The 27,654-nt window shown below is 46.4% G+C and overlaps 1 protein-coding gene across 1 annotated transcript; it reads right to left on the bottom strand.

Moving 5' to 3' along the window:
- Window positions 1–762: 762 nt before the first annotated feature.
- PLEKHO2 (pleckstrin homology domain containing O2) lies at window positions 763–27,370 on the bottom strand. Its single transcript, XM_020781731.3, has 6 exons — window positions 26,754–27,370; window positions 19,244–19,396; window positions 13,485–13,601; window positions 7,984–8,088; window positions 4,944–5,042; window positions 763–4,462 (listed from the first exon to the last, which is right to left on the bottom strand). Exons 1-6 carry the CDS (start codon window positions 26,760–26,762, stop codon window positions 3,122–3,124), a joined length of 1,824 nt encoding a protein of 607 aa, XP_020637390.3. The 5' UTR covers window positions 26,763–27,370; the 3' UTR covers window positions 763–3,121.
- Between the last annotated feature and the right edge of the window lie 284 nt (window positions 27,371–27,654).

Below are 27,654 nucleotides of genomic sequence, written 5' to 3'. Positions count from 1 at the left end.
ATGGTTTGTTTCTCCACCCTGCCTCCGCTGGCTCAATCAGCCACCCACCATACCCGGCGTGGTTGCTTCTGGCACCTCCTCAACTGATCTTCCAGTCCGGGCATCAGCTCAGGCTTCTTTGCCCCGCCCTCCTGGCTGATCTGCCACTCAGAGAAAAGGGGCGGGGCAGAGAAGTCTGGGCTCCTGCTCGTGACCGGGAGATCAACCGAGGAGGTGGGAAAAGCAAGCAAGCTGGGCCTGGTAAGCAGCTGAGTTGGCTGAGCAGGCAAGGGAGGGCGACCAGCAGCACCTGCACTGCTGCCTTGACGAACCAGGACGAACCAGTTCGTGCCCATCTCTAATAAGAAGCCATTTTGAACATCCTACAGTGGCAACACTCATACTGTTGAAAAATTAAAATCCTTACTGAGAATATAAACCTTTCAAAGTGAGGTTCAAAGACCCAGGTTCACAGCACTGACTGCTGCCAAGGGTCTGAGGCCAAGATTCTAAGAATCGAGCAGCTTATAGCTCTAACAGTGCTTCCCAACCTTGGGTCCCCAGATGTTCTTGGTCTACAACTCCCAGCAGTTCTGGTCAGCACCGCTAGTGGTGAAGGCTTCTGGGAGTTTTAGTCCAAGAACATCTGGGGAACCCCAAGGCTAGGAACCACTGCTCTGAGATATTGTGGAGCATCCAGCAGAAGTCAATGGGCCAAGGTCCAGATCTGGTCTCCTGAAGGCAACTCGGGTCCAAACCATGCGGGTAACATATTACAAACAATTCATCTTATTTTCTTTCTTTAACTGGATTGGGTCATGAGGATGTAACAAATTCACATTACAGAAGTAATACACCAATTGATTTGATGCCACCAATAATTTTTTCTAGTTAATTATTTTTAAAATAATACTTTTAAGGATTTCCCCCCTCCCCAAGGCACTTTCAGCAGTTTTTAAAATGATCTCTTTTCCGTTGTAAGCTTTTTTTCCCTCCTTCCTCCTCCAAGAAATGGAAATGGTAAGAAAAAGAACACCCCCACATACAATGTCAACGAATTGCTTGGAAGACTAGCTTTGAATTGAGTTACACAACAAGTTTCTTCTCACTGGTAGCGTCCCACCCTGGTTCTCTGCAGTAAAGACAGCCATCAACAGACTAGGAAAGGCTGCAGGATCCAGCCAACCCATATGGGGTGGCATGCATACACTCCTACGAACAAATATAATCTAAGAGGACACAAGAGGAAGTGGGCATCTTCTTCATGGAGGGGGGGTTGCTCTACACCAGCCCATTTGCATCCTCCATCATCACCCTGGAGGCTGCAGTCTTCAAGAGGAAGGGCAAACTTTTGTGAAGAAGTTCCGAGAAAACATTTGCACACGTGAAAAGAGTTACAGAGGCGGACCAGACGTACTTTGCTCAACACAACTGGCTGGGCAAGTTGCTTTTTCAAACTCATTGGAAGCTTTTTTTAAAGCTGGACATTGTACGTTGCAAGTGTGAATAGCCGAGGGCACGTGGGCCACCAGTGAGGTACAGAACTGGCACGGAGGGGAGGCCGAGAAGAATTCACTATTTCTCCGTCCCCAAATCCAGCTGCAGCTGGTCAGACACAGCTTCCTACCAACATGACCAGCCACAAATTATGTGTTTTGGGACCTTCTAGTGGGCTGGCAGTAATTTTGGATACTTGATGTTTCTCTCCCTAGCACCGACGTGGGTCACTTCTATAACAGGGGTTACCCATTTGGCTTCTGCCCCTCTCCTCATTTACTAGTGAATAAAAAATAGTGCAACAAAACATCAGAAAGCGTATACATGTCCTTCTCAGTCAAAAGGAGTCTCATTCAGGGGTGGCGGGACCCAAAATTTTTGATCAAAGCTGGAACTAGCCATTTCGGCACCCGGGGCCAAAGCGACACCCTCTCTCACCCACGCCACCCTCGTGTGAGTCTCCTCCCTCCAGGAAAGAGGAGGAGGAGGAGAATGTGTCACACCCACCCCACCACAGAGACAAGGAGAATGGTTGATGGTTTCAAACAAGGGAAGTCAATCGGGCTGGGGGGGCATGTTCAGCAGGAGATCCAACTCTAGATGATGGATTCTCTGGAAAAGACAATAATGTTAGGAAAAGTTGAAGGCAGCAGGAAAAGAGGAAGATCAAATATGAGATGGACTGGCTCCCTAAAGGAAACCATAGGCTTGAATTTGTAAGAGCTGAGCAGGGCAGTTGAGAACAGGATATTTTGGAGGTTGGTCATTGATAGGGTCGCCATGAGTCGGAGGAGACTTCAAGGCACATAACGACCACAAAGATTTCAGTGCCATGGAGCAAAGCTCTGATAACTTTCCCCTCATTAACAATGGCCCCGCCTTTGACAGAAGGATTGGTGAAACACTGGCTGGAAAAGGTTGCAGACCGCATGCATCACGTATTTTATGTGCATAGTTTTAGACCCACAATCTCTACTAGGGCTTGATCATGTCTTGACCATTCACACAGCCTGGGGTCAAGCCGTTATGCCCGGTCTCCATCTACTATTCAAAGTCAGTTCCTCAGTGTAGCAGGAACTGAAAAATCAGTGCATCCAACCTGGGTCGGATTCTCTTCCCTGCTCCATCATTTTGGGACCCATCCTTGCCTCATCCCAGTCAAGGGCCTGAGAACCAGCAGGTCAGGAAAAAAGGGGGTGTCGGGAAGATTATTTAAAGAGGGCTTTTCTTGCCTTCTCAACCCTGACTCTCGCTGGCTCTCGGGAACTCTGGAGTGCTGTGGTCCATCAGCTGATGCTTTCAGAGTTCCTACAAAGGGTCTCTGAGGAAGCAAGAATGAGAAGAAGACAGCCTCTCCTGTCCCTGCCACCATCGCTAGCCTTTTAAGAATAAGAGCTGAAAGCTACAATCATCCTCTTCCTGCCAGTATTCCAGGGCCCCCTTTGAGGACGGCAGAGGGTGCAAACCACAGCCTGAGGTCACCACAGAAGGGTGCTACAATAATTAAGCCACTATTTGCTTTTCTGCTGGGAGTGCGCAGCAAAACAACACAGGCGACCCTCGTTTCTTAAGACACTGGCCTAGCAAGACAGTAGAAAGTGTGTTATATATTTCAGTGAAGTCATAAAGCAGAAGCACCCTCTGCTCAGGGAGCACTTCTCCTATAGAGAGTCACCAGATCCTTTGCTACTCCTTTCCGTCGCTCGGCAGGTTCCTTTTTCAGTTCTCCAAAATCTCTAACCTCTTTCAAGACCTGCGTAGCTTGCCGGAGCTGTTCCGCCGCCTCGTTGAGGAGCATCTCTGCGCTTACCGGAGGTCCGTTGCCTTCCCGGCCCTCCTCAAGTCCCCCCTGGAGAACTTTCTGCAGAAGTTTTTCTGTTCTTTCCTGTTCGCAAGCCACTTTGTGCTCCATCCGCGCCACGCGGAGGGCAGGTCCCCGCCAGAGATCGTGCCCCGGGAGGGAGTCCTTGGTGGGTCCCGACAGTAGGTCTCCCACGGAGGAACAGCGAGGCTTGGTAGCCGGAGAATTTCTCACCAGCATTGACCCAGGTGGCTGGTCTTTAGAAGGCAGGACGTTCACCGTTGCTCCGTGCTCTGGGCAACCCCTCTGCTCCCCTTGAAGGTCCTCCTCTCCATCTTGGAAGACGGGCTCGGCCACTCCATTGCCAGCAAAGCCATTCATGGGGGCTTTCGGCTCCTGGTGTTGGCTGTTGCCTTCGCCAACATCTTTGTCCAAACTGCTCCGCTGGGAGGCCATGCTGGCTTTCAGCCTCTCTGATATAATCTTCGGAGGCGGCGTTGGAGGTTTTACTATCTCCTGAAGGTCTTCTTTGCTGCCAACTGTTGACGGGTCTATGGGAACCGCCTCCGGCTCTTCAGAAGCGGGACTGTCCCATGTTACCTTCACCTTATCGGGCAATATTTTAGGTGGAGGGACTGGAGCAGAGTGGTTGGCTTCCTCTAGGGACTCTCCATCCAATTCAACTTTGGATTCTTCACCCTCATCATCTATAACAGCATCATCTTTCTCCTTCCTCTGCTGCTGTTCCTCCTCCATCATCCTCACAGAGTCCGTATTTTCACTGGCGGCAGCTCCTTCCTTAGGAGGCTTAGCTGGAAGTGCCGGAGGCCTCTTGGCCTCCATTTTGGATGCGACGTCCTCCTCACCAGGAACAGCAGCGCCATCTCCATTTTCTTGCTCCTCCTTCACAGAGTTCATAGTTTCCCCTGGTGCCCCTGCATCTTTCGGTGGCTTTGCCGGCGGTACGGGAGGTTTCTTGACTTCCTGATCTTCGGGAGCGGAATCCGTTCTCGGCTCCTCTGTAGGAGGCATAAGTGGTTTTATAGGCGGCATAGGCGGTTTCGGGGTCTCCTTGGGAAGAGGGACATCAGCAGCATCACTCACAACCACGGTGATGTTTGGAGGGCTACTGTCTGGTACATCCAGATCCAGTCTCAGAATACCATCTGACATAGCACTGGCAACCTAGACAACGAGAAACAGACAACAAGATTTTGCCACTGGTCCTCTGTATCAGGCCATCTTGCTTTCAAAAAAATGACTTACATCTATACCAGTGGTTCTTAACCTTGGGTTACGTAGGTGTTTTTGAACTGCAACTCCCAGAAACCCCCAGCCAGGACAGCTGATGGTGAAGGCTTCTGGGAGTTGCAGTCCAAAAACACCTACGTAACCCAAGGTTAAGAACCACTGATCTATGCCACCATTTTTATTCCTTCCTGACTGCCCTTGATTTTTCTTAGCACATTTTCTATCAGGTCGATACACTGCTGCAGCAGCCCCGGCTGGCTTTACTCTTAGGCAGAGTGAGGCAGCCACCTTGGGTAGCAAAAAGCTGGAAGATGGGATTCCCATTCCATGGGGACTGTGAATCCACTCAGGGTTTTAGTCCTTCCTTTACAGGAGCAGCTGAAGCCGAACCCCCAAAAACAATCATAACGGTTACCTCTTTGAGATGGCTTCTGGTCGGTGGACGGCGACCCTGAGCCACTTTTGCTCTCCTTCGCGTCACATGTTCCAGAGAAAGGCTTTCATCAACTTTTACCTTTAAAAAAAAAAAAAGGAAAGAAATACAGACTTCAATTTTTTTTGGCTTGAGAATTGATGAAGACAAGGCTAACGAAGCGGGGGGGGGCAGCTTTTTCAACCTGCAAACCTTTCAAAAGCAGAGGATGGGGGACTCCTTCACACATCTGTTTTGAAAGTAACTTAAACCAACTGATTCCATTCTTTTTTCCAAGAGAAAAATGAAAATATTTACTTTCAGATTTTTTAACATTTTTTTGAAAACAATTGGCGTGAAGCTACCCCTGTTTCAGAATAACCACGGTGCCAAATAATCTTTCGGTATGAATCGGTGTCCCATATGATCCCCAGTGAGGGGGGAAAATGCTCTGTGAGTCTCTTCCCATAGTCTTTCTCAGTTCCCTTTCATACGCTCGTCTTCTTAAAAGATCCAGGCACTCAGCATTACAGGCTTTAGAAATCTGTTCACCCAGGAGACAATCTCTTTCGGTTGCTGTCAGAAAAGGGCAGACGGGAGTTCATTAGCACAGAAAACGGCCCAAGGAAAACTGTGTCCAGACTGTAAAATGGGTCAGGTTGAGGCACCCATAATTACCCTTTGCCATCTCAAGCCGCGGGTCCCGAGGCACAGCCAAAGACTGCCAACATCGTCCAACACAATATCACATCTCCGGTTTCCTCTTGCGGAACAGAAGCCGCACACAACTCTGAATACAACACAACTCTGAATTCGTCCTCATTCCTCCTCCATTTTCTAAGGCGACTGTAATTAGTCGGTCACTCCAAGCAGCCCTATTGTACCATCCAGCCTGGGATGGATAAGGTTTCGTTTAATCGTCAACGATGGTGCCACCCCTGAAAAACTGGCACAATGGAAAACTCAGTTCTCCTCAGAGGAGGAAACGTCCCGCCCTCCTTCTCCTGCATCTTGTGTTGAGAAACGGAGGGGCACCCAGTTCTTGTTAGTATGATGAAATGGTTCTTTTTTTTTCCTCTCAGAAGAAAGATATAGATCCATACTGCTAATGAGAATCTTATTTTGGCTCGGATAATGAGAGAGAGGGGGGGTGGGGAGAGAGGGAAAAACTAAAGCAAATTCAAAGTTCAGCCACAGTTTACATTTCTTGGCCAAAACCATCTTACAAAGGTTGACCTAAACAATTTTTCTATTCCAGTCAAAGTAAATCTTTCCTGCACTTGATACCCCCAAGGGTAAAGGTAAAGGTTCCCCTTGACATTTAGTCCAGTCGTATCTGACTCTCGGGCGCGGTGCTCATCCCCATTTCCAAGCCGTAGTGCTAGCGTTTTGTCCACAGACAATCCCCCGTGGTCACGTGGCCAGTGTGACTAGACACGGAACGCCATTACCTTCCCACCAAGGTGGTACCTATTTATCTACTCGCATTTTTACATGCTTTCGAACTGCTAGGTTGGCAGGTGCTGGGACTAGCGACGGGAGCTCACTCCGTCGTGTGGATTCGATCTTATGACGGCTGGTCTTCTGACCTTGCAGCACAGAGGCTTCTGCGGTTTAACCTGCAGCACCATCCCCAAACCTGGAGCTAATTATTATACTGATAACACAACACCGGAAAATTCACTAGCCTGCATTATACAGGGACACTGTATGGAGAAGCATTGAGGGTGGCCATAAACTGGATTTCACAATCTGGAACACAGTCACCCAACTTCACCCTGGTCAAAGACCGGCCAACAGTCAAAAGACTGCAGAGGTCTGTCCATTTTAGCCCTGTGATTCAATGACAGCAGCAACAACAACAACAACAGAGGCCTTGCAAAATCCATTTAGCCTGCATCAACCACCCTGCAAAGGCTTTGACACCCCAAGTCTCCCTGACGTGGCTGCATCTCTGTTCTAGTGAAATACCCAGAGCTCCTTGTAGTGTGTCAAGAGTTCTGAGGTAGGAGCAGAGGGGTTTTTTTGCCCTTTTAAGATGAAAAAAAAATGTCCCTTGAAGGTTGGAGGGGAGGAACTGCTTCCAGAACAAGAGTTCTACAGGCTTTGCAGTATATCTCACACTCACTTCCTTTTTAACAGCCACACTTTCCTCAGGACCATGACACACTTTGTTCTCATTCCCACACTTTACTTCCTTTCCAAGTGAGGCCGGCCCTACCATTAAGCAGGTAGAGAAAACTGCCCCGGGGACAGCAGGTTTTGCATGTCACAAAGGGAGACCTAATTGTTTATGACAGTTAAAAGGTCATTAATTTTCATTTATGTTGTTATTATTGTGCTTCTTCTTCTTTTTTAATTTGCAGGGAGGAGAAGCGGTACTGACATCATTTTTTTTGGACTCACGTCGAAGACCAAGCCTCTGGACTTAGGTGAACATGATGCATCCCTTTGTTCTTGCGCCTCAGGTGGGGAAATGTCTTGGGCTGATCCCATCTGGCAGGCTTTTTCTCCTTCCTTTCCCACTTTCCTCAAATCTATAATAGACAGCTGGAAGACCTTCCCTCATTACGGCCTCAGCTGTACCAGTTCTTTCCAAGTCTCTAGAGCAGTGGTTCCCCAACCTTGGGCCTCCAGATGTTCTTGGACTTCAACTCCCAGAAATCCTGGCCAGCAGAGGTAGCGGTGAAGGCTTCTGGGAGCTGTAGTCCAAGAACATCTGGAGACTCAAGGTTGGGGGAACCACTGCTCTAGAGCCTGTCAAATCTTGTTCTAGCTCTCCTTAGCACCATGTGGACACACTATGCTCAGGGCTCGAATGTTGCATCAGGATTGGAAGGAAGGAGCTGCTGTGTCAACAGGCTCATCTCAGGATAAATACGTAGGAACCCAACGCCAGCGTTCCCCAACCTCAGGAACTAAGCAACATTTCCCGTCACTCCCAAACCATCCCATTTGTAATCCAATCCATCTCCAGATGCAACACGTTGCCGAAACCTGCTCTCAGCTCACGACTGCTAATAACCTGAAACACACATTTTACCTCATCCAATATTCTGTTCTTGCCTCGGTTAATGCCTTCATTGAGTGCCTTCATCCAGGACTCTTTTTCTTCCCCACTTGATGCCTGGAATTTGATATCTTGCACCTGAAGGAAAGGAGAGAGGTCAAGCTTTTACTGAAAGGATGCATTTCAGATTCAGGATTCACCATCTTTTTTTTCCCATAAAAAAAACAAAGACGGGTGCCCAGAGGCACCTAGTAAGGATCCGATGTCTGAGTGGGTTTGCCTTGAGGAACCAAATGACTGTCCAGAACTCTACGGCCGTTTGCTTAAGTTTTCCATAATTTGCCGTGCCCAATCGTGGCTAACCGGCAAAGTCACATTTTGGTTGCGTAGTAGGTTGTGGGACCAGGTCCGCAGCTGAGCTATACCCCAGTGATCCTGTCAATGGGTTGCCATCAGCCACAACCAAGCAGCATAAACCTTGCATGAACACCAGTCGGAGTTCAGGAATTCATGTCCTGGTGGGCTGGGAAAGAGTCTCATTCTGGTGAGCAGCTGCCTTCTGGTGAATGGAGACCACAGATGTTGTATGAGCCTCCAGATGTTGCTCAGGTCCAACCTTCACCAGTGGCTACTCTAGCTAGGAATGAAGACAGCTGCAATTCAAGCTCTAGCCGACAATACAGATCTAGTCCAGTGGTTCCCAACTTTGGGTCCCCAGATGTTCTTGGACGACAGCTCCCAGAAAACCTGGCCACCACAGCTGGTGATGAAGGCTTCTGGGAGTTTTAGTCCAAGAACATCTGGAGGCCCAAGGTTGAGAAGCGCTGATCTAGAGCAGTGGTTCTTAACCTTTGTTACTCGGATGTTTTTGAACTGCAACTCCCAGAAACCCCAGCCAGCACAGTTGGTGGTGAAGGCTTCTGGGAGTTGCAGTCCAAAACTCCTGAGTAACCCAAGGTTAAGAACCAGTGGTCTAGAGGATCAAGAATGACCAGGCCTCCCCGTAGGAGTCTGACCAGGCTTTAAAATCTTTGAGGAAGGCTTATCTCATCGTCCCAAGAGGTTGACAGACACATCGTATGGAGAAGTGAAACAGGGCCTTCTCTGTGGCTGCTCCTAAGCTGTAGAACTCCCTCCCAAGGTATGCTCCCTCTTGTCCATCTATCAGCCAGCAAAGATCATTCTTAGACTTTGGGCTGCTGACTGTTTGATGAGGATGAATGGGCGTTGAACAGAAAAGTGTGAGCTGCTGTATTTTTGCTTTTCTATTTCTTGGAATGTCCTTTCGAATCATTTTAAACCTAATTGTTTTAATATAGTAATCTGTTTGATTGTGTATCAATTTACTGGGCTTTAGTTGTGTCTATTTTTTAACAAGTCGTGAGCTGCCTTAGGCTTTAGTACCGGAAGCAGGAACAGGAACTATTTTTTCTGTCTGTAATAGCTATGATTAGAATTCATTGATTTTCAGTGGTTGTGCAATACTGAGGTGGAGTGGAGAGGGGAATGGTGTGAGAAAGGTGGATTGGTGGCATTTGTGCTGCTGCCACCTTACCTGCTGCAGAGTTTTGAATTTTTGGTTAAATTTCTCTAGCTGAGCAGCAGAAGTGCAATGATTTATACAGCAGAAAAGCTTCAAGTCCCCCCCCCCCCAGAGTAGCTATCCCCTTTCTCATTAACTGGTGTTTACAGTCTCAGTAACTCACTCTGAGACATGAGCTGTAGAAAGAATAAAACGTTTCATTACTTACAGTTGAACAGATAAAACAGCAAACTGACAAACATGACTGCTTTCAGCAACAGACTTCAACAAACTAAAGAGGGGGGAAAGCCCTGAGCAGAGAAGCAGGGCGTTACTCGAATTCAGGGGCAAGGAACAAACGGGTTGGTTAGTGCTGGACAGATGGACAGTCACCCTAACCCAGAAAGCTCTCTCTCAACCACACTTACTAGAGGCAGCATGTGAGACTGTAAAAGCTCCCAATAGTTTCTTCAAGGTCTTGGGCAGTGGGTAAGGATCAAACAGGAAATCCAAGCCAGCGAGAGGGCTGAGAGTGAGCCACTGAAAAAATACAGCCCTAGAGGCTGATGAGAGGGAAGGAGGAAGTCAATTCATCCAGAGAGAGACGGCAAGAGAGGAACAGAGGAAAATCTGTTGCATGATGGCCAAATGAGAAGTCCGTCTGCTTCTCTCAACGACCTCCATTTGGAAACCCACTGGGTCCTTTTGCTGCCTTTTCCCACCGTGCAGAGATAACGCTAACACATTCATGACGAGAAATAACAACTTACGCTGCTGGGCTGCAGTCATGCCAGCACACTGATGTCCCCACAAACTAAAACAAGTCCTTTTTTAAAAAAAAAATCAACCTTCTAAGTCCCGTTTGGGCGAAAGGCTGGATATCAAATAAATAAGCAAACACACCGATTTCCCGTAACACAGCTTCCTACCCTCATTCAAGCAGATCAGCCTGCCCCAGTGCGACAGTGTCTGAAAATTTTGGACTATCGGTTGTCGTCACAAACATCTGGAGGACACTGTGTTGGGAGAAGAGTGAGCTGGTTTGAGTAGTGGTCTACTCGTGGGGCCTCCCCCCTGTCTTGTCTTCTCTCGCCACTGCAGGTAGGAGCTCAGAGATGGAAAACATCTCTTCTTAAGAGACAACTCATCACCTACCCGAGCGAGTACTGTTGCAGGAAGGGAAATCCAACCACCCCACATTCCAAAAATAATAGGTGAAGCCCATGTCCACCCCCCTAGAAGACAACTCAAAGGCTGTTGGCTTGTGAGAGGAACTCTCTGCTCCTGGACAGCTGAGCTTGAGTCACCCTTATAAACAAAGGGCTGCTGTGCCAGGAAAATGCACACACACACACACACACACACACACAAAACAAAAGCCATTCTGGCAGAACACAAGGCGGATCAAGGCCGTTTACAGTAATTTACACTCCAAGCAAGGTCCCAGCAGACCCACCCCCTTGCACTGGTTGGAAAACTCAAGAAACAAAAAAAAAAAGAGAGAGAGAGAGAGAGAGAGAGATTTAAAAGGGAGGGAAGGGTCACAAACAGTTCATTCAGAAAAAAGGAGAAAAGAATTAGAGACAGATGGACAGACAGGCAGAAAATGTTTCAGGGCTTTCAGGTGTAGGCATGCTTTCCTCGCGAGTAACAACGAAAATCAGGCCTCGGCAAAATGTCAGCTTTTTTTTTTGTCCTTGTCCTGTTGTCGCTGCAGGCCCAGATCCTTGATGAATCAAGTCATCAATTCATTCCATTATCGCCGTCCTCTATTAGATTATTCGCTCTTGGCTGGTTGGGTCAAATACGGTTATATAATGCAGAAACAAGCCTTTTCTGTTGTCTGCATGAGGATGAAAGCAGGCCAGCTGAGATGCAAAGGAGAACAGGAATTCATAAAGACAAGCTTGGAAGTTCTAAATGATTAGCACATTATGAGGACTAGAAGCCTATTCTGTCACAACCACAAACAGATATCTGTGGGATTCTGCAAGTTCCCGAACCAGGCATTGTTGATGCTGCAGAGGTGATCTGGACATTTCTGGAGATTCTGGCAAATGCTCGGCATCTCCTGATATTGTCTGGGGGGGGAAACCTCCCACACCCTCATGTCCAGCTTTTAACCCAGAACAGCTTCCTGCCCATACTACCAGTTGACAAGAAAAAACAACTGGAAGACAGTTGGAGAGGAGGGGGCTGGAAGCCACAGGAGACTCGCTGCATTTTGTGGCAAGTGTCACAACAAACCAGGAGGAGGGAGGGAACATTTTCCGGAGACCTCCTTCCACAGCTGCAATTTCAAAACACACACAAAGAAGGGGAAGGACGGGCACACACACCCAGTAGCATATGTTGGAAGCCTGTCAGGACATCCACAAAATTAAGTTTCCTGTCAACAGTCAAAGCCAAAATGAAAGCAGGTGGGACAAGCAGGCTTCAGAAAGCAAATTTTTCATCAGCGCGAGCAACAGAGCTTAGAAAAATTAGCTTTTTCCAGTCAACAACTCCCAGCGTTCCCCATGGTCCAAAAAAGTAACTTTTTTTTCAGTTCTGTGTTTCATTTGGGATTACACCTCCTCTCCCCCCCCCCCGTCCCTTTTGCACTTAACCAGGCAGGAGGAGAAAACGCAGAAATTAGGAAAAGACCCAAGCCTAGGAAAACTGGGAAATTCTGCACAAAGTAAACACGGGGGTGGCTCTGAATTATGTGGGGGGAAAGGGTAGGAAATAAGCAGGTTGTCCTGAAACTGCCCATCACAAACACTGACATGCTTTGATATTAGGGAGGCTCAGCATGTCAGAGGCATGGATCCTAGCCTGGCATGGATTGGTGTCTCGGGACTACAATGCCCAAGATTCTTCAGTGAGTGTAGCTAGTGGCTGTGCTGCCATGGGAATTCTGGGAGTCGTGGTCCAAAGGCATGCAACTGCAGCCAACAAGTCCCAAGCCCTTCTAGGGAGAGCTGGGAATAACTCTAGACTTCAGCCCATGGGAGCCCCAATTAATAATAATAATAATAATAGTGTGTGCGTCAAGTCAATTCTGACTTCTGGCAACCCTTTCCAAGGTTTTCCATGTAGGGAATACTCAGGTTTTCTTGTTCCTTTCCTCTAGGGGGAGCCCTAGGACCGTGCAGGTTGCCCAAGGCTACCTAGGCTGGCTCTTCTCCAGGAGGCACAGTGGGGAATCGAACTCCCAACCTCTGGATACCTAATCCACTGAGCTCCAATTGCCCAATGGCAAGGGATTCTTGAAATCGTAGTCCAACAGTAGCTTCAGCCCACGAATGGGAAAGGACGGGATGAGAGCCGCACATGGGTCTTCCAATCTGATCTGGGGATCAGCTTGGAAAGTACCCCATTTGCATCCCATCCAGTTTGATTTGGGTTCTGCATCCGAGTTGTTGTTTTTTTTAAGCCTCTCACTGACTAGCGTTGGAAAACGAAAGGGGCTGTCATGTTTTTATTTTTGCATTGATGTACATAAAATGTGGAGACATGACAAACCTTGAAAAGGGAAGTAAATCTACCAAACCTCAAACAACAAGCTCCAGAGGTTTCCATGGTAGGTACTTTTAAAATATATCAGTTCTTTTTTTCTTCCATAAAAAAAGACCCACCCCACCCCCCAAAAAAGAACGCTGTGTCCCATCTAATTCAATTTGTGCTCTGGAAATGTGCCAATCTGTAGTTTTGCTTTGCTTTGTTCCAGAATCTGATATGGCCCTTCTGCTCCACTTTGGACCATGTACCAATCTGTCTAAATCAGTTCAGAATTCGTTATTTATCCAAACCAGCCTTAATCTGAAATAAAGCTATGACAATCACACACCTCACACACTTTTCTGAGGCAGTTTTTGGAGGGACAAGTCAAAGGTTTAGACTATTTTGAAAAAAATGGAGTGATCATACCTTAAAAAGAAACCTAGGCTAGACCACCTCACATTTAAGCATTATATTGGATTTTCATAGGAGGAAAAAAAAACAGACATGATTTTGGTGTAAAACCCACCTTGCAACCTGGCGCCCGAATTAAAATGAAGCGGTTCCTTCTTTTCAGCAGCGCACGTAGGTCTTGGCACCTGTCATACCTTTCCAGCTCCACCGTCTCAACACACTTCTGTTCCTCCTGAAAGGCAAGAGAAGAACCACACAATTGATTTTTCGAATATAGGACAAGAGAGGCTATTGAATATGGATGAGAGAAACCAAGAAGTCCAACTCTCTAGCAGCAAGAGGAGAAACATTGGGTTGGTTGGCCTAATTTGCTGTTCCTGAACTAATAAACAAACTAGAGATGCATTCATCCTTCTGTTTTCAGATACAGTGGTGCCCCGCTTGACGACGATAGTCCATTCCAGGAAAATCGCTGTTAAGTGATATCGTCGTCAAGCGAAAAAAATATTGGAATGCATTGAAAACCAGTCAATGCGTTCCAATAGGGAAATACCTCATCGTCCAGTGAAGATCGCCCATAGAGAACTGCCAATCAGCTGTTAGAAATCGCTGTAATGCTAAGCTTCCCTCCAGAAAGCAGCCATTTTGAGAAGGGAGGGAGCTCCATTTTGTGGATCCGGAAAAATCATCGTTAAGCGAACAAACAGTTTGTGAAGCAGGCTCCTGATCAATGTGAAGCAAAAAAAACCCATTAGAACCATTGTTTCGAATAGTCATTGTTAAGCGATTTCAACGTCATGCGGGGTAAGCGTATAGCGGGGCACCACTGTACAAGTTTCCCAACCAAAAATTACATACAAGAATACTTATATCGGGGAAAGACACCATACAAAAATCCATACATTAGGGCCCTTGGCCCTCCAGATTTGTTGGACTACAGGTCCCATCAGCCCCACCAGCATGGGCAAAGAATGATGGGTGTCGTTGCCCCAAAGAGCGAACAATTTCTTGGGAGTAGCCATATCCAGGCACCACCAACATAAATGCCATTCCAGATTCCCTTGAGCTCAATGTGCCTCTGTTTTCTATCGCTGACCGGCTAAAGCAGAAAATAGTCTTACAGTTACAGCCCTAATCCTCCAATAATCTGGACGCGCACACCAGAAGCCACACACGGAAAACACAATACAAAGGAAACCCTGCACAAATATGGATTATTATTTGGCCAGGTCTATCTCCACTTATGAAAACCTCAACAGCAAAACTGCAGACAGCTGCCACGGTGAGAACGGAGTGGAAGAATAATTGTGAAAGTGGGTGAAAAGCGTGCCATACACCTTGCATTTCCTATTTCAATTTATTTTATTTGCACCGCAAGCAGATATGCAATTCAAATTCCAGCACGTTTCACTGGGGAATTTCAACAGCATTGGAACATGTAAGGGTGAGACAGATTGCTTCTCCTTTTAGACCTATATGGTCAGCTCTGACTGGCAGCAGCTGTCAAGGATTGCAGTGTGGGTCTTTTCACACCCCTACCTGGCGATACCAGGTACTGAACTGGAAAGTATCTGCATGCTAACTCTATGCTTTGCCACTGAGCTACAGCAGTGGCCTCATGCCCGAAAAAGCATAAAACCAAGCTAAGAAATGGGACAAAAATACCAAGTCGAGAGAGAAGACCTAGGAGAACGCCAAGGGTAAACTCTCGTCAGGGCTACGGCGCTAAATGAAAATGTCCTTGTCAACTGATCAGCTAACCGAAGCACGTGGGCACAGAGTTCAAAACTGCAAATATGTTTGTAACTTGGAAATCCAAATCTCTGTTATTATGCTACAGAAGGTAATGGCCAAAATCCTGTTGCTTAGCATAGTAAATTGCATTAGAGTAGGCCTCCTGAATCAATGGCGATATAGGGAGTCAATTCCTCCAGATGTTCTATTGATTCAAATGGGCCTACTTTAACTGCAACATATCACACTAAAATAAATAACAACAAGAGTAAGGCCAATTGAATCAATGGAACTTATTGAGAAGTTGACTCACTAAATCCCAGCTGAATCAATGGGCCAACACTAGTGTGACTTACTCTGCAAAGCAAATGGATTTTGGCCATGAGCGGCACTGCAGACAAGCCAAAAGCTGGCAGTCCATCTTGGGTCTTCCCCTCCCTTTTTGCCAGCTTCTGCTTCAAGCAGTGGAAACAAACCACAGACAAGCCATCCCTATGGGTTGGAGACATAACAACAAGCCCTGGTTTAAATAAGCCAGAGTTCATAAGCCAACAAGAAATGACAGCTTGCAGTTCTAGCTTTCAGCTAACTGCATGGACATACTGGAATGAATCAAACTTCAACTGACCACACCATGCCTTGTCACAAGATGTAAATGTGGTCAGTGGCTCGCTTATAGCCTCCAGCAAGTTCGTGGCTGACATGCAATATATATATATATGGAGCTCACCGCTCATTCTCCTAATTAGTATGCTGTCCTTGGCCGCCCAGAAGGGCCAGAATAATAATAATAATAAATCTGTGGTTAAGGAACTGAAATCTCTAGGGTTATCTCTTCTTTCAGCCATACCAACCCACGGGTCATCTGCTGACAATTTTAGATGTTGGTATTCTGAGCTGTGAAAAGGGTATCCTTCTACCAACTGTTTACAACCTTACAGATAATTATCAGACTGTGAATAGTACTTAGGAATGAAGAGGAGAGGAACGTATATCAAACAAAAATATGCATTCTGCATCTTGAAAAGTGAGTGCCAGAGGATGGCCTAGAAGCAGCTGTTAGTACCAGCTGACCGGTGTAGCAATATTTGCTTTGTGCTACTGGAGTGGAGAGGCTGAAGGGTACAGCTCATTCAAGCCAGGAAGATTACTTACTAAAATGCAAGCTTTATATGCCAACTCTTTTTTTTTTCTGAATTTGCAAAGTGCTTTCAGTTCAAGGAAGGTCCAGTGGCCCTTTTCAAATCCTTGAAAGGTAGTCTTACAGAGGAGGGGATGGATTTGTTCTCGATCCTCCCAGAGTACAAAATACATCATAATGGGCTCAAGCTGCAGGAAGCCAGATTTGGGTTGAAAATCAGGAAAAATAAACTTCTTAACTGTTAGAACAGTACAACAATGGAACCCATAACCTCGGGAGCTGGTGAGCGCTCCAACGCTGGAGGCAATTAAGAGGAAACTGGACAACCCTCTATTAGATCTGGTTTGATTCAGATTCATCCATGGGGCAGTGGGCTGGACTCAATGGCATTATAAGCCCCTTTGTTGTTGTTGTTTAGATGTTAAGTCCTGTCCGACTCTTCGTGACCCCATGGACCAGAGCACGCCAGGCCCTCCTGTCTTCCGCTGCCTCCCGGAGTTGGGTCAAATTCATGTTGGTCACTTCAATGGCATATAAGCCCCTTACAACTCTATTATTCTATGATTCTATGTGTTCAGTTTTCCTACACTAATGATGCTGGGAGCTATAAATCTGTTTTGATTTGGATTCCTGAACTGAGTCGGGAGTTGGACTCAATGACCCAGGTGGCCCCTTCCAACTCCATTATTCTATGATCCTATGATCTGATAAGGTTTCGTCAGCCAGCAACGTCTGGAAAGATGCTTGTATTCAGGCGGGTGGTGAAACAGACAAGGGAGTGTTCTTCACCACCATGAATGGATAAAGAGGAAGGAGAAAAAAAAAGATTTGAAGGACACCATACAGCTGTGCATTTGGCCTGCCTGACCGTTGCAGGCAGGAAGCGAAACTTGGGCAATCCCAACAGGGCCTTGTTTGTTACTGGTGTGTTTTTCTATTTCTTACGCTGCCTCCTTCCTCTGTCCCTTCCAAGAAATTAGGAATGCCACTGCTCTCCTAACCGCCTCGCTCTGTTCCTTGGCCTGCCGCAATGAGATGTACATGTGGCTGCCTGCCTTTAGAGGCTATTCAGAAGCTTCGAAATACAGCTGCTAGATTCATACTTGGGACGGGCTGAAGCAAACCCATCTGGTCCAGTCTTTGAGCAGCCTACCTGGTGGCCAGTCCATTTCCGAACAGCATTCGGAGTGCCGGAATGTGACTTTTTAAGCCAAGGATGGGCAGACTTGACATCCGTCAAATGCACTTTGCTTTAGTTTTCATCAGAGAAGCACATCAGCAACAGCCAGACACAAAGGATGCAGAACATGAATTAAAAGCAGCACCCCACCGAGCACATCCTGAATCTAAGTCTTCCACTGACACAAAGGCCGTTCCTGTTGATTCCACATCTTCCTTATTTCAACTGCTGTATTGAAATAGAAGTTCTTGTTTTGTTCGTAAACAGCCAGCCATCAGAAAGAAGCCATCACTGATCTCTATGTGATTAGCAGTAACTCATCACGTAGAGATCTATGTTAGCAGACTCTTGCCTCGCTCTACTAATTTAAGGCACTGCACAGCCTGGGCCCAAGAAAATTAAGGCAACACCTCCTCCTTCATCATCCATTCAAGATCATCTTTATCTAAGTTATCCTGTATCCCTTCCCTTCACAGCTTGAAAATTTAAAAAGGCTTTCTAAGTCACCGCACCCCATTTGGGCGTATTCCCAGCCATGATGCAGTAGTGGTCAACTCTGAAATCCAGGCGATCCTTGTAACAATCTCTGAAGCCGTGCCTCCCCAAACAGTACTCAAAAACAGAGGGAGCTGTGCTGATCCACAGCCACATAGGAGTTCTAGTGTTTTTCCACCTCCCCACAGAAGGGGGTTGTTTTGTAAAGCTAACGGATCTTAATTGCGAATTCAGCACCAAGCCACCCACAAATATTTTACATAAGACAGATAGCTCAAAATGCATTGGCCAGAATCTCATCATATATTTAGGCTGGCGTAACTGCACTGAGGTAAATTTCACTGACAAATGGATGCAAGTTAAGACGAGTCTTGTTCTCTTTTGCTCACTCACTGTGATGACACAGTCTGGACAGTTTGATACAGGAGCTCGTGAACATTTCACACTGCAATATGCTTGCTTTTATTTCCTGTGGTTCCACTTATTTCTGATGCCTTTCACGGCTCCTAGTGTTAACTCTTCTCAAAGCCGTTCAGGATCCACCGAAACAAACTACAACACCGCGCTGCAAGCCACAGCATCGCAAACAAAACCAGAATGAAAAACACATTTTCGCAGCTCGAAAACCACCACTGCAGCCTGTAAGGGGCCATTAAGCCTGTGCTATTTGGGCTGCGACCAAATAAGAGAATTCACAACTCTCTGGAATGCATTTCAGCCGGGCTTATTCCATTATGGAATCTCTATCCCCAGCTTCTCCTTCGCTGGAAAAGCCCAAAGCTGCTTATGTGCCTGGCGGAAAGACTGCTCAAAATTTCACAATAGAAAGAGCATGCACCGAAGGTGGCTCCCTGCCAGACTCGATTTGCAAACTGGCCCTCTACGAGCAAAGGAAATAAGCAGTGTCGCCCAGAAACGCCATTTCCTTGCTTGTCGCGAGAACACGCATTAAGAAAAGACAGCTTTGGGTCTGAATTAAACAGCGGCAGCCTTAAAACCGAAGACCAGTTCAGCCCACATTTCAATGTGGGATTCATCTGATAAACAAAGCCAAAGGCTTGATGTTAAGAAAGGGACGTTGGCCAAAATCCTATTAGTCGTACCTGAAAGTGTAATGCAAACAGTGTAACTTTAGTGGCAGTTCTTGAAAGAAGTCAGCATGGATGTTACCATTGGCACGCGGACGCAGTGTTATTTCATGCAAATGCAAGAAATAATCTTTATGCTAGAGTCCCACCCACGAGCATGGCAACGAGGACCATCTCCGGGTGCAAGAGCATGATGTATACTGTAGACCTGCACCATCCTTCTCTACTGGGCTCACCTCATTTTCATACATCAAGAGCTGGGATTTGCATAGCTGGATGTAACGTTCTTTCCAGAGACTCAGAAGACCCCCGCTGCTCTTCTTGATCCATCCTGCTTTGTCCACCACGATGGGACACTTTGGCTTCTCCGGGGTTTCCTCCTTGACACCCTAAAGTCAAAGGAGAAAAAACGTCATTAGAATCCCAGATACCATGGCATAACCCATCAACACCCTATTCAGCCATTACACCTTAAACGGGTTCAATGTCCTTCTGGACACACTGGATAAAATATAAACCCCATCCCCACATCCCTTCCTCATACTATTTTTTGGGGAAGGTGCCTGAAACCACTCAGCCCTTGTACGGACTCCTCCCTAACATCCTTTCAGCCCTCTTCATGGTTTCCACCTGGATAATGCTTGAATAGGGCTTATGAAAATATATGTGCCATGCTTCTTTGTCTGTCTTAAGCCAGATTTCCAGCAGCATCCCGTTCCATGACTCCCTCAGGATTCAAAAGCCCTAGCAAGGGTTGCCGTAAGTCAGAGTTGACTTACTGGAACATACTTTTTATTATTCCTGGCCATCTGTTCTAACCAGTTACTTTATTCCCCATCTTCTAGCAGTCCCCCACGTAGGGATGCATTGCTGTGTTTCTCTTTCTCTTGGATCATTTCTGCTCTCTGCAATTTTCTTTCAAAATCGTGCAAACCGCGCTCCGCATTGTTCTCATGTTTGAGACCGGCTCATGAAAAGAAGCTCGTGCCTGCTCTCCCAAGAATGTGCGCTGTAAAGTTTATAGGAACTCTGCCACCAATCAGATACTGCGAGAGTGTCAACAAAATTGAGAGAGAGAGAGACTCAGCCTGGAAAACAGAAGCACCTTGTCCTTCGAAAGGCCAGAGGAAGCTGTTTGTGGTATAGGGTGTCTTTCTGTGAAAGAATACTGGTGGATGACTGGGGTAGCTGTGCTGGTTACAGGGCGTCTGTTAAATGCAGCTGAGCTGGAGACGCAACATAGGACTCCATCTTGAGAGGCAAAGCTTTTGTGAAAACGACAACCCAAGCACAACAGCAGTTGACTGAGGAATCCTGAAGTTTCTTCCAAAGGGGTCTTTTTGTTTGTTGTTTAGTCATTTAGTCATGTCCGACTCTTCGTGACCCCATGGACCAGAGTACACCAGGCCCTCCTGCCTCCCGGAGTTCGGTCAAATTCATGTTGGTCGCTTAGATGACCCTGTCCAACCATCTCGTCCTCTGTCGTCCCCTTCTCCTCTTGCCTTCACACTTTCCCAACATCAGCATCTTTCCCAGGGAGTCTTCTCTTCTCTAAGGGGTCTTAAAAGGCTGCATTATATGGTTGTGTTTTTTGGGGGGTAACAAATCTGATGGTTGCCGACATTTATCAAGTTCATGCTACCGATGTGTTGACCGGCCACGTAGTTGACCGAAAGTGGTAGAAACCATGACTCTTGTGGAATGAGGTACCTCCTGCTGGATAAGTTTGTGGGTGCGAGTGTTTACTCTGAAACTGTTCAATCAAGTTTGGACCTACAACAGGAAGTACTGCTGTATTGATTAGGTTAGAGCAGAAGGCCAGGTTGCTACAAATTGATTATAGGATCAATGGGCAATAACAATAATCTTAGAACAGCCAAAATGGAAGGAACCGTATGGATCATCCTTAGCCCCTGCTAAGGATGATCCCCCACTTAGCCCAGTGGGGAATCAAACTGCCAACCTCTGCCTAAATCACTGAGCTATCCAGCCAGATCTTAACTACATGCGGGTGTATCATGCAGTGGTGTCGAACTGTGGCCCTCCAGATGTTCTTGGACTTCAACTCCCAGAAGCCTTCACCACCATCTCTGCTGACCAGGATTTCTGGGAGTTGAAGGCCAAGAACATCTGGAGGGCCACAGTTCGACACCACTGCTATCTGTTTGTGCATGGAAGCTCACAAACTAGAAGAGGATCTGTACGTGGAAATCTGCTTCTACATAAATGGTTCTCTAGCTAATTTCTGCAAACAAACTGTACAGGCATCTGGCTGGGGAGCCAGAGTTTGGGAGTTCGATTCTCCACTGGGCCTCCTGGGAGGAGAGCCAGCCTGGGTGGCCTTGGGCAAGCTGCACTGTCCCAGGGCATCCCCAAAAGAAAGGAACACAAGACCACTTCTGAATACTATTTTCATCGAAAACACTGGGAAGAGTTGCCCCAAGTCGGAACTGATTTGATGGAACACAGTTGTTACAACACCATGACCCAGGCTGCTATCCTTTACAGGATTACCTGGGTAGACCTTCCGGCGGCTGCAAACTTCACTAGATTTGTAGAATTACATTGTCAGGACATTTTAGCCAGGAGAGAAAAATGATGCTTCACTTTACACATTCTACAGAGTACTGCACACAAAGCTTTAAAAACTGCATAAAACTCAATATTTGCGTTAACTGTTCTAGCACTAGCAATTAATGACAATGAGGATGATGTAGGTTTCCGTAGTCTTTCTTCCTAGGAACCTCTGTGGTGAAGTCATGACTTTTCAGATGCAGCTGAAAATATTCAGGATTTAGATTCCCCCCCCCCCCGCCGCCGCCCCCCATTCAAACCCTTCCTGGAGAAGTTGCCAAGAGTCCTTAAATTAGTTTAGATTTATTTTTTTTTAACTTGCCTTCTTAAGAGACCAGGAAGTCATGTCTTGCTAAGAGTTACCGCTTCCTGTAACCTTCAGATCTTGTACAAATATAGACATGTTTGAATTTCTGCCTGAGTCCCCTTTGATGCCTCTTTCAGAGATACATCAGAAGTGTTTATATTATTAGTAGCAGTAAGATTAACATTATCTCTCTTATTACTATTGCACATGCTGCTGGAATTGGGTTCTGCCCTCAAGAGAAGTTTCAATGAATATATCAAAAATAATGCTAATCTCTTTTGCACAAGACTCAAACTATCACAGATCAAGTCTCTGAAATTTACATGTCAGCCCGATACGCTTATCTTGATTAAACGCCACTGTAGGATAAATGAAAGTACTGTTGATAAAGCATCTGGATTTCTCTGCGTGTTTGATCACAATTTAAGAATTTTTAAAAGCAATCAATTAAGATTCCAAGGCCCCAATAAATTAAATAAACTTTCCCAAGAGGCAAAACCGACAGAGACTGGCTGCACCTTAAAGAGAAACCAATTTTATTTGGAACAGATTTTCATGGCCTGTAGCCTGCTTCTTGGTATGCAACAAGTAATGCTTTACTTTCTCGTCCTTCGAAGTACTGAGAATAGTTACTTCTCTGTTAATTGTTTTTGTTTTTAAAAAATCAGAATGGTAGGAGATACCGGCAAGGGTACATCCCATTTTTAAAAAAAGGTGCAGAGCTTGGCAATAATGCATTAATTTCACACATTCTCGGTGAAAAATAGTTACTTTCTCAATAAATTGGGAAACAAACCAATTGAGGCCTCTCAGCCAGTAGCATTCTAAAATTAATATTTTTAATGCTAAAATGTATTTGCAAGATTCTCCATCACAAAATCTCATCACTTTCACATTTTTAGTTTCTTAAGACTAGAGCCATTCTTCCTGTTTACCACACTAATGGTTTTACAGTACTATCAGTGGGTAAAATTTCATATAATATTACATCTCAGCTCTCTGTATTACACTGTGGACAGAGAGTGTCCAGCTGTCCTTTGTGACATTCCAACACAATTTTTTCTTAATTATGGTGAAAAGGAATTTAACCTGAAGTAACTTGTTGTTTGCAACTAGTTATTTCCAAGTTTGAGCCTGATGATCACACCAGGAGCATTTTAAGTACTGTTATTTAGAGGGACTGACAGATGAATGAGAAATAAATTGTCTCCAGTTGCCAAAATCCACAAGGCCAGTCCATCTCTTTGTAGCGGTCCACCACCAGTGTGGTCTAGCGGAATCAGAAGTGAAGCTAGAAGCAGGGTAACTGCTGTGAAATTGGGGTTCGACACTGATTCAGACTGTGTCCTTTGGGAAGTCACCAAGGCCTGAACATGAGGTTAATTCTTCTCAACACCACCTTGGCTACAACAGTATATACATTGAGTTATACACCTCTCCCAGTCTCCTTCGATCCTGTACCTGAAAGGGTTACGGTGCTGGATTTAAACCTACAAAATAGGTTGACATTTTGGACCGCAGTATTTCAGCCGAAAAGACCAGGTTTCTGGATGCTCTCTCTCACACATACAGAAAGTCAAACTCCTACATCAGGAAGGGTTATGAAAACCATATTTCCTAATATAGTAGAATATTAAGCGCAGAAAGAGTTTCATAGAGGAAATGAATTTACAATCTGAAAAACGTCCAGTCCAGACTTTAACAATAATTGTGTGTCGTCAAGTCAATTCTGACTTACGGCAACCCTTTCCAGGGGTTTTTAGTTATAAAAAGTACTCAGATTCAGTTGACCTTTCCCGTCTTCTGTGTGTGCTCGGGGACTGGTGGTGCAGCTTGCCCAAGACTACATAGGCTGGCTCTTCTCCCAGAAAACACGGGGAACTGACCTCCTGACCTCGTCAGCCAAGTATCTAACTCACCGAGCTATTCAATCAGCAACAGATTTATAAAATCATCATCATCATCACGTGCTGTCAAGTCAATTCCGACTTAGGGCAACCCTTTACGGGGTTTTCCAGATAGAAAATACTCAGAAGTGGTTTACCATTCCCTTCCTCTAGGGGGGGCCCTGGGACTGTGCAGCTTGCCCAAGGCTACACAGGCTGGCACTTCTCCCTAGAGGCACAGGGAGAACCAAACTCCTAACCTCTGGCTCCACGTGTTCCACAAGAAACCCTACTGAACAATTCTATACATGCAACTACTACTACCAAAAACTCAACCCCCATCCTTGATCTGCAAGCATGACCCAGAAGACCTGGGAGGAATGCCAGTTCCTCTTCATTGCATTTAAAATTCAGGTTCTTTCTGTCCTGAATACAATAAAATTTGCCAATCGGATAGATTGCTCAAAAATGATATCAGCAAATGCAACCATTACAAAAGCTATCAAATGAAAATGTCCTTTCCCTGGCTCTGTTTGAGGTGTACCTCAATTCTAAATCGATAGTGGAAGCATCTTCTCTGGGCTCTGAATGGGGACGAGAGACTATGAATCCAGGAGTTTGAAACTGGCGTACATTCGTGACGCCGTCCTGTCTTTATAAAGCACCGAAAGGCATTTCCTCTCGCGCGCCCCACTTCCTATTTATCCGAGGAGATGGAAGGGCCGAAGCTTCCATGAAATCGAGCCTTTAAAACCCAGCTGGTGGAACAGCCCATTAGCAGAGGGAATGCTGCTGATGGGCGCCAGTACACAAGGGCCCTTGACAGGACTGGTGCAAAGGGGGGCTGGTTTGCTGGCAGAAGGAAGCAGGAGGCCGGCTTGAAAAGGCAAATGTTTTCAGCACGCACAGAGAGGGGGGGGGTTATTTGTCAATATAAATTCGTCAAATTGATATTGACGAATAAACATGTAACTCTTCAGATGAAAGTGTGTGAATGTTTCCCTCTGGACCAGAGGTGGCCTGGACAGAGAGGAAGAAAACCGGAACTGGCAGGGATGGCAACTGAAGGTTCTGGCGGATTGCTTTACGGAAAGCCTGGACTTGCAGAAAGACAAACAAGTGGGTCCTAGATCAAATCAAGCCTGAACCTTCTCTGGCAGCAAACATGTCGAAACCGAGGCTGCCCTACTTTGGGCACATCCTGAGAAGGCAGGATTCTCTGGAAAAGACAATGACGGTGGGAAAGGTGGAAGGCAGCAGGAAAAGAGGAAGGCCCAATACGAGAGGGACTGAGACACTAAATGAAGCCACAGAATTGTGTTTACAACACTTGTGCAGGGTTGTTGAGGACTGCACATTTTGCAGATGGCTCATTCATAGGGTTCCCATAAATGAGAAGCGACTTGATGGCCCAGAACAGCAACACAACACAAACACAATCATTCCCGAGGGGGGTGGGATCACATTTTCCCTCTTTCTGGATGACCAATCACAACATCCACACATATGCAAGCAAACCTCCTCCTTAAAGGACACTTGACATCGACGGCTTTGATAAGGAGCTGGATTTACAGAAAATTCAAAGTTTTTTAAACTTGTTGACTGGTTAGGAAGGTGCCTCTGACAAACAACCAAACCAAGCCATCTTATAGAGAGTCCCAGCCCTACCATTAGGCAGAGTGAGACAAAATGCAGAAGGGAGCAAAAAACAGGGAGAGGCCTCATGCGCTGTAAGCAAACTGTATGCGCTCTCTATGCTTTCTGATGCTGCAAAAGTATAGGAAAAAAAAAGATTCAGCTGTCAGTTCTGTCCCCTCATGCACATGGGATGAGAGGGAGACACCCTCTTGATTCTGGCCTCAGGCAGCCAAATATCTTTGGCTGACCCCCGATCAAACCCCTTGATCCATCCAAAACATGAACTCCGGAGATGTTCAAGATCCAGGGAGGGCTTTGCCAAGAGGAGGTGTTTTCAACAGCACTCAGTGATTAGGAATGAAATCAACAACTCCCCATTTAGGGGATGCATCATCTCCAGGCTTCGAAGGAAGGGGGATCAGGAGACAGGGGTCTCGTTGTCTCGTGGGCTCCCAGAGGCGTCTGGTGGGGTCACGGGGAGAGACAGGAAGCTGGACGAGGTGGGGGCCCTTGGCCTGATCCAGCCGGGCTCTTCTGAGGCAACTCTCCCCATCTCATCCCTGCAGTCTCAAACCCTTGGTGCTCCTGCCCAAGTAAAACGTATTTGTTGACATTCCTGGGCCCCACACTACCATAAAAGGCACAGGAGCAGGGCCACTAAAATCAAGTTGGCAACCTTCTCACTGCTTTGGAAGCAACGGAGGAGCAATTTCTTAGATACCTTTGGAGCAGACTCTGCTTTTCCTTGCCTTATTTACCAGCCCCGGCATCCACCCCACGGCTTCCCTCTGCCCAGAAACCTCAGTTTCTCAGGCCAAGACCCACCGCATGCCAAAAGGAAAACAAGCATTTAAAGGCCTTCTGTCCAAGCCCCCTTTGAGAAGCGCCTCTGTTTAATTTCAGCTGCAAATCAGGCCAAGAAGGGGAGGGGGGTTGTCAGCTGAGTTTCCCCTTCACCATGAAACACACCCCATCGTCCTTCATTTTTTTTTACCAACCTCTAGTTCCTAAACTTCAGAAACTTCTCTCCACCTTCCCGAAGAAAGTTTTAACACAAGCTGAGTTGTTTTGTTTTGTTTTCTCTCTCTCCCCAAAACAAGTTCTGGGCAAGTTTCTGCAAGGAAAGGAAAACGCGCTGGTACAATTTGGGGTGGGGTGGGGGCTGCAGCAGAAGCAAGAGGACTAGACGCTTAACTTTTCCAAACTCACAGTGCGTTCTGATCATCGCATGACCCCCTCCAGCCCTTTCCAAGTCGTTCCCATTTAATCTCACTCCATCCATAAATACAGTACATATTTTGAACTTTTCTTGCCTGTTGCCGCCCTCTGAATATTACTCACATCTTCCATGGTGGAGAAGGAGAGGAAGACGAGGTCGGAGAGCTTCTCCCTTTTTCGACAACTTCAGTACCAAATCCCAAAATCAAGAAGCCAGGAGCAAAAAGCTGTTCCACTCCGGCGCACAGAACCCGGGGTTTGTCTCCTGCCTGGGAGAGAGAACGTGTGAACGCGGCGCGCCCTCCTGGTGTATGGATTTTAAAAGCCTCCAGGCTGCTCCATCCTCGTCTCACGGGGTTGGCTCGCCCGAGCCAGCGGATCAAACATGCCGGGCTCGGATGCAGGAGGAAAAGGCTGAAGGGATGGAGTTCCCCAACTTTGCAAGGCGGAAAAAAAATAATAATAAAGTCCAGGATCCAGACGTGCCAAAAAAAAAAAAAACCAACCCACTCTGGCTTGCAAAAGACTCTCTCTCTCTCTCTCTCTCTCCGCCGATCTGTTTCGCTTGGAAAGAAGTTGGCCGAAAAGAAGGCGCAACAGCAGCGGCAGCATAAAAAAAAAAATACTGAATTTCCGGTAGTGGCTTGAGCTCTTTGGAAGGAGGGAGAGAAAGAGGAGGAGGAGGAGGAGGCGGAGGCGGGCGAGGCAGCCTCTTTTCGGCTTCGCTCACCCCACTCCTCATTCACCCAAGCCAGGGGGTGGGATCCAGACCTCGCTCGGCAAGGCGAGCCGTGCAAACTTTCCGAAAATTCCATTTTTTTTTCCTCCCCGGGAAAAAAAAAAAGCAGTGGAAAAAGTTTTGTTTTTGTTTTGTTTTTGGTGAGTTTTTTTCCTGGGGAAAAAAATTGTATAGCCAGCCTGGATTGACTGAGAAACGGAAACACACACATAGACAGACATACAGACAGTACATATATACATATACATATACATATACATATACATATACATATACATATACATA

The sequence above is a fragment of the Pogona vitticeps genome, chromosome 12, assembly GCF_051106095.1.
Source record: "Pogona vitticeps strain Pit_001003342236 chromosome 12, PviZW2.1, whole genome shotgun sequence".
Taxonomy (NCBI): domain Eukaryota; kingdom Metazoa; phylum Chordata; class Lepidosauria; order Squamata; family Agamidae; genus Pogona; species Pogona vitticeps.
Note: the sequence above shows the minus strand (reverse complement) of the source record. Positions and strands in the feature narration are given on the sequence as shown.

Excerpts from the sequence above, each read along its gene's own strand:
- PLEKHO2 (XM_020781731.3), bottom strand. Across the intron at positions 8,089-13,484 it reads TTCGGGCGCCAGGTTGCAAG|GTGCAAGATATCAAATTCCA; the intron begins GTGGGTTTTACA and ends CCTTTCCTTCAG. Across the intron at positions 4,463-4,943 it reads CCAGAAGCCATCTCAAAGAG|GTTGCCAGTGCTATGTCAGA; the intron begins GTAACCGTTATG and ends CTCGTTGTCTAG.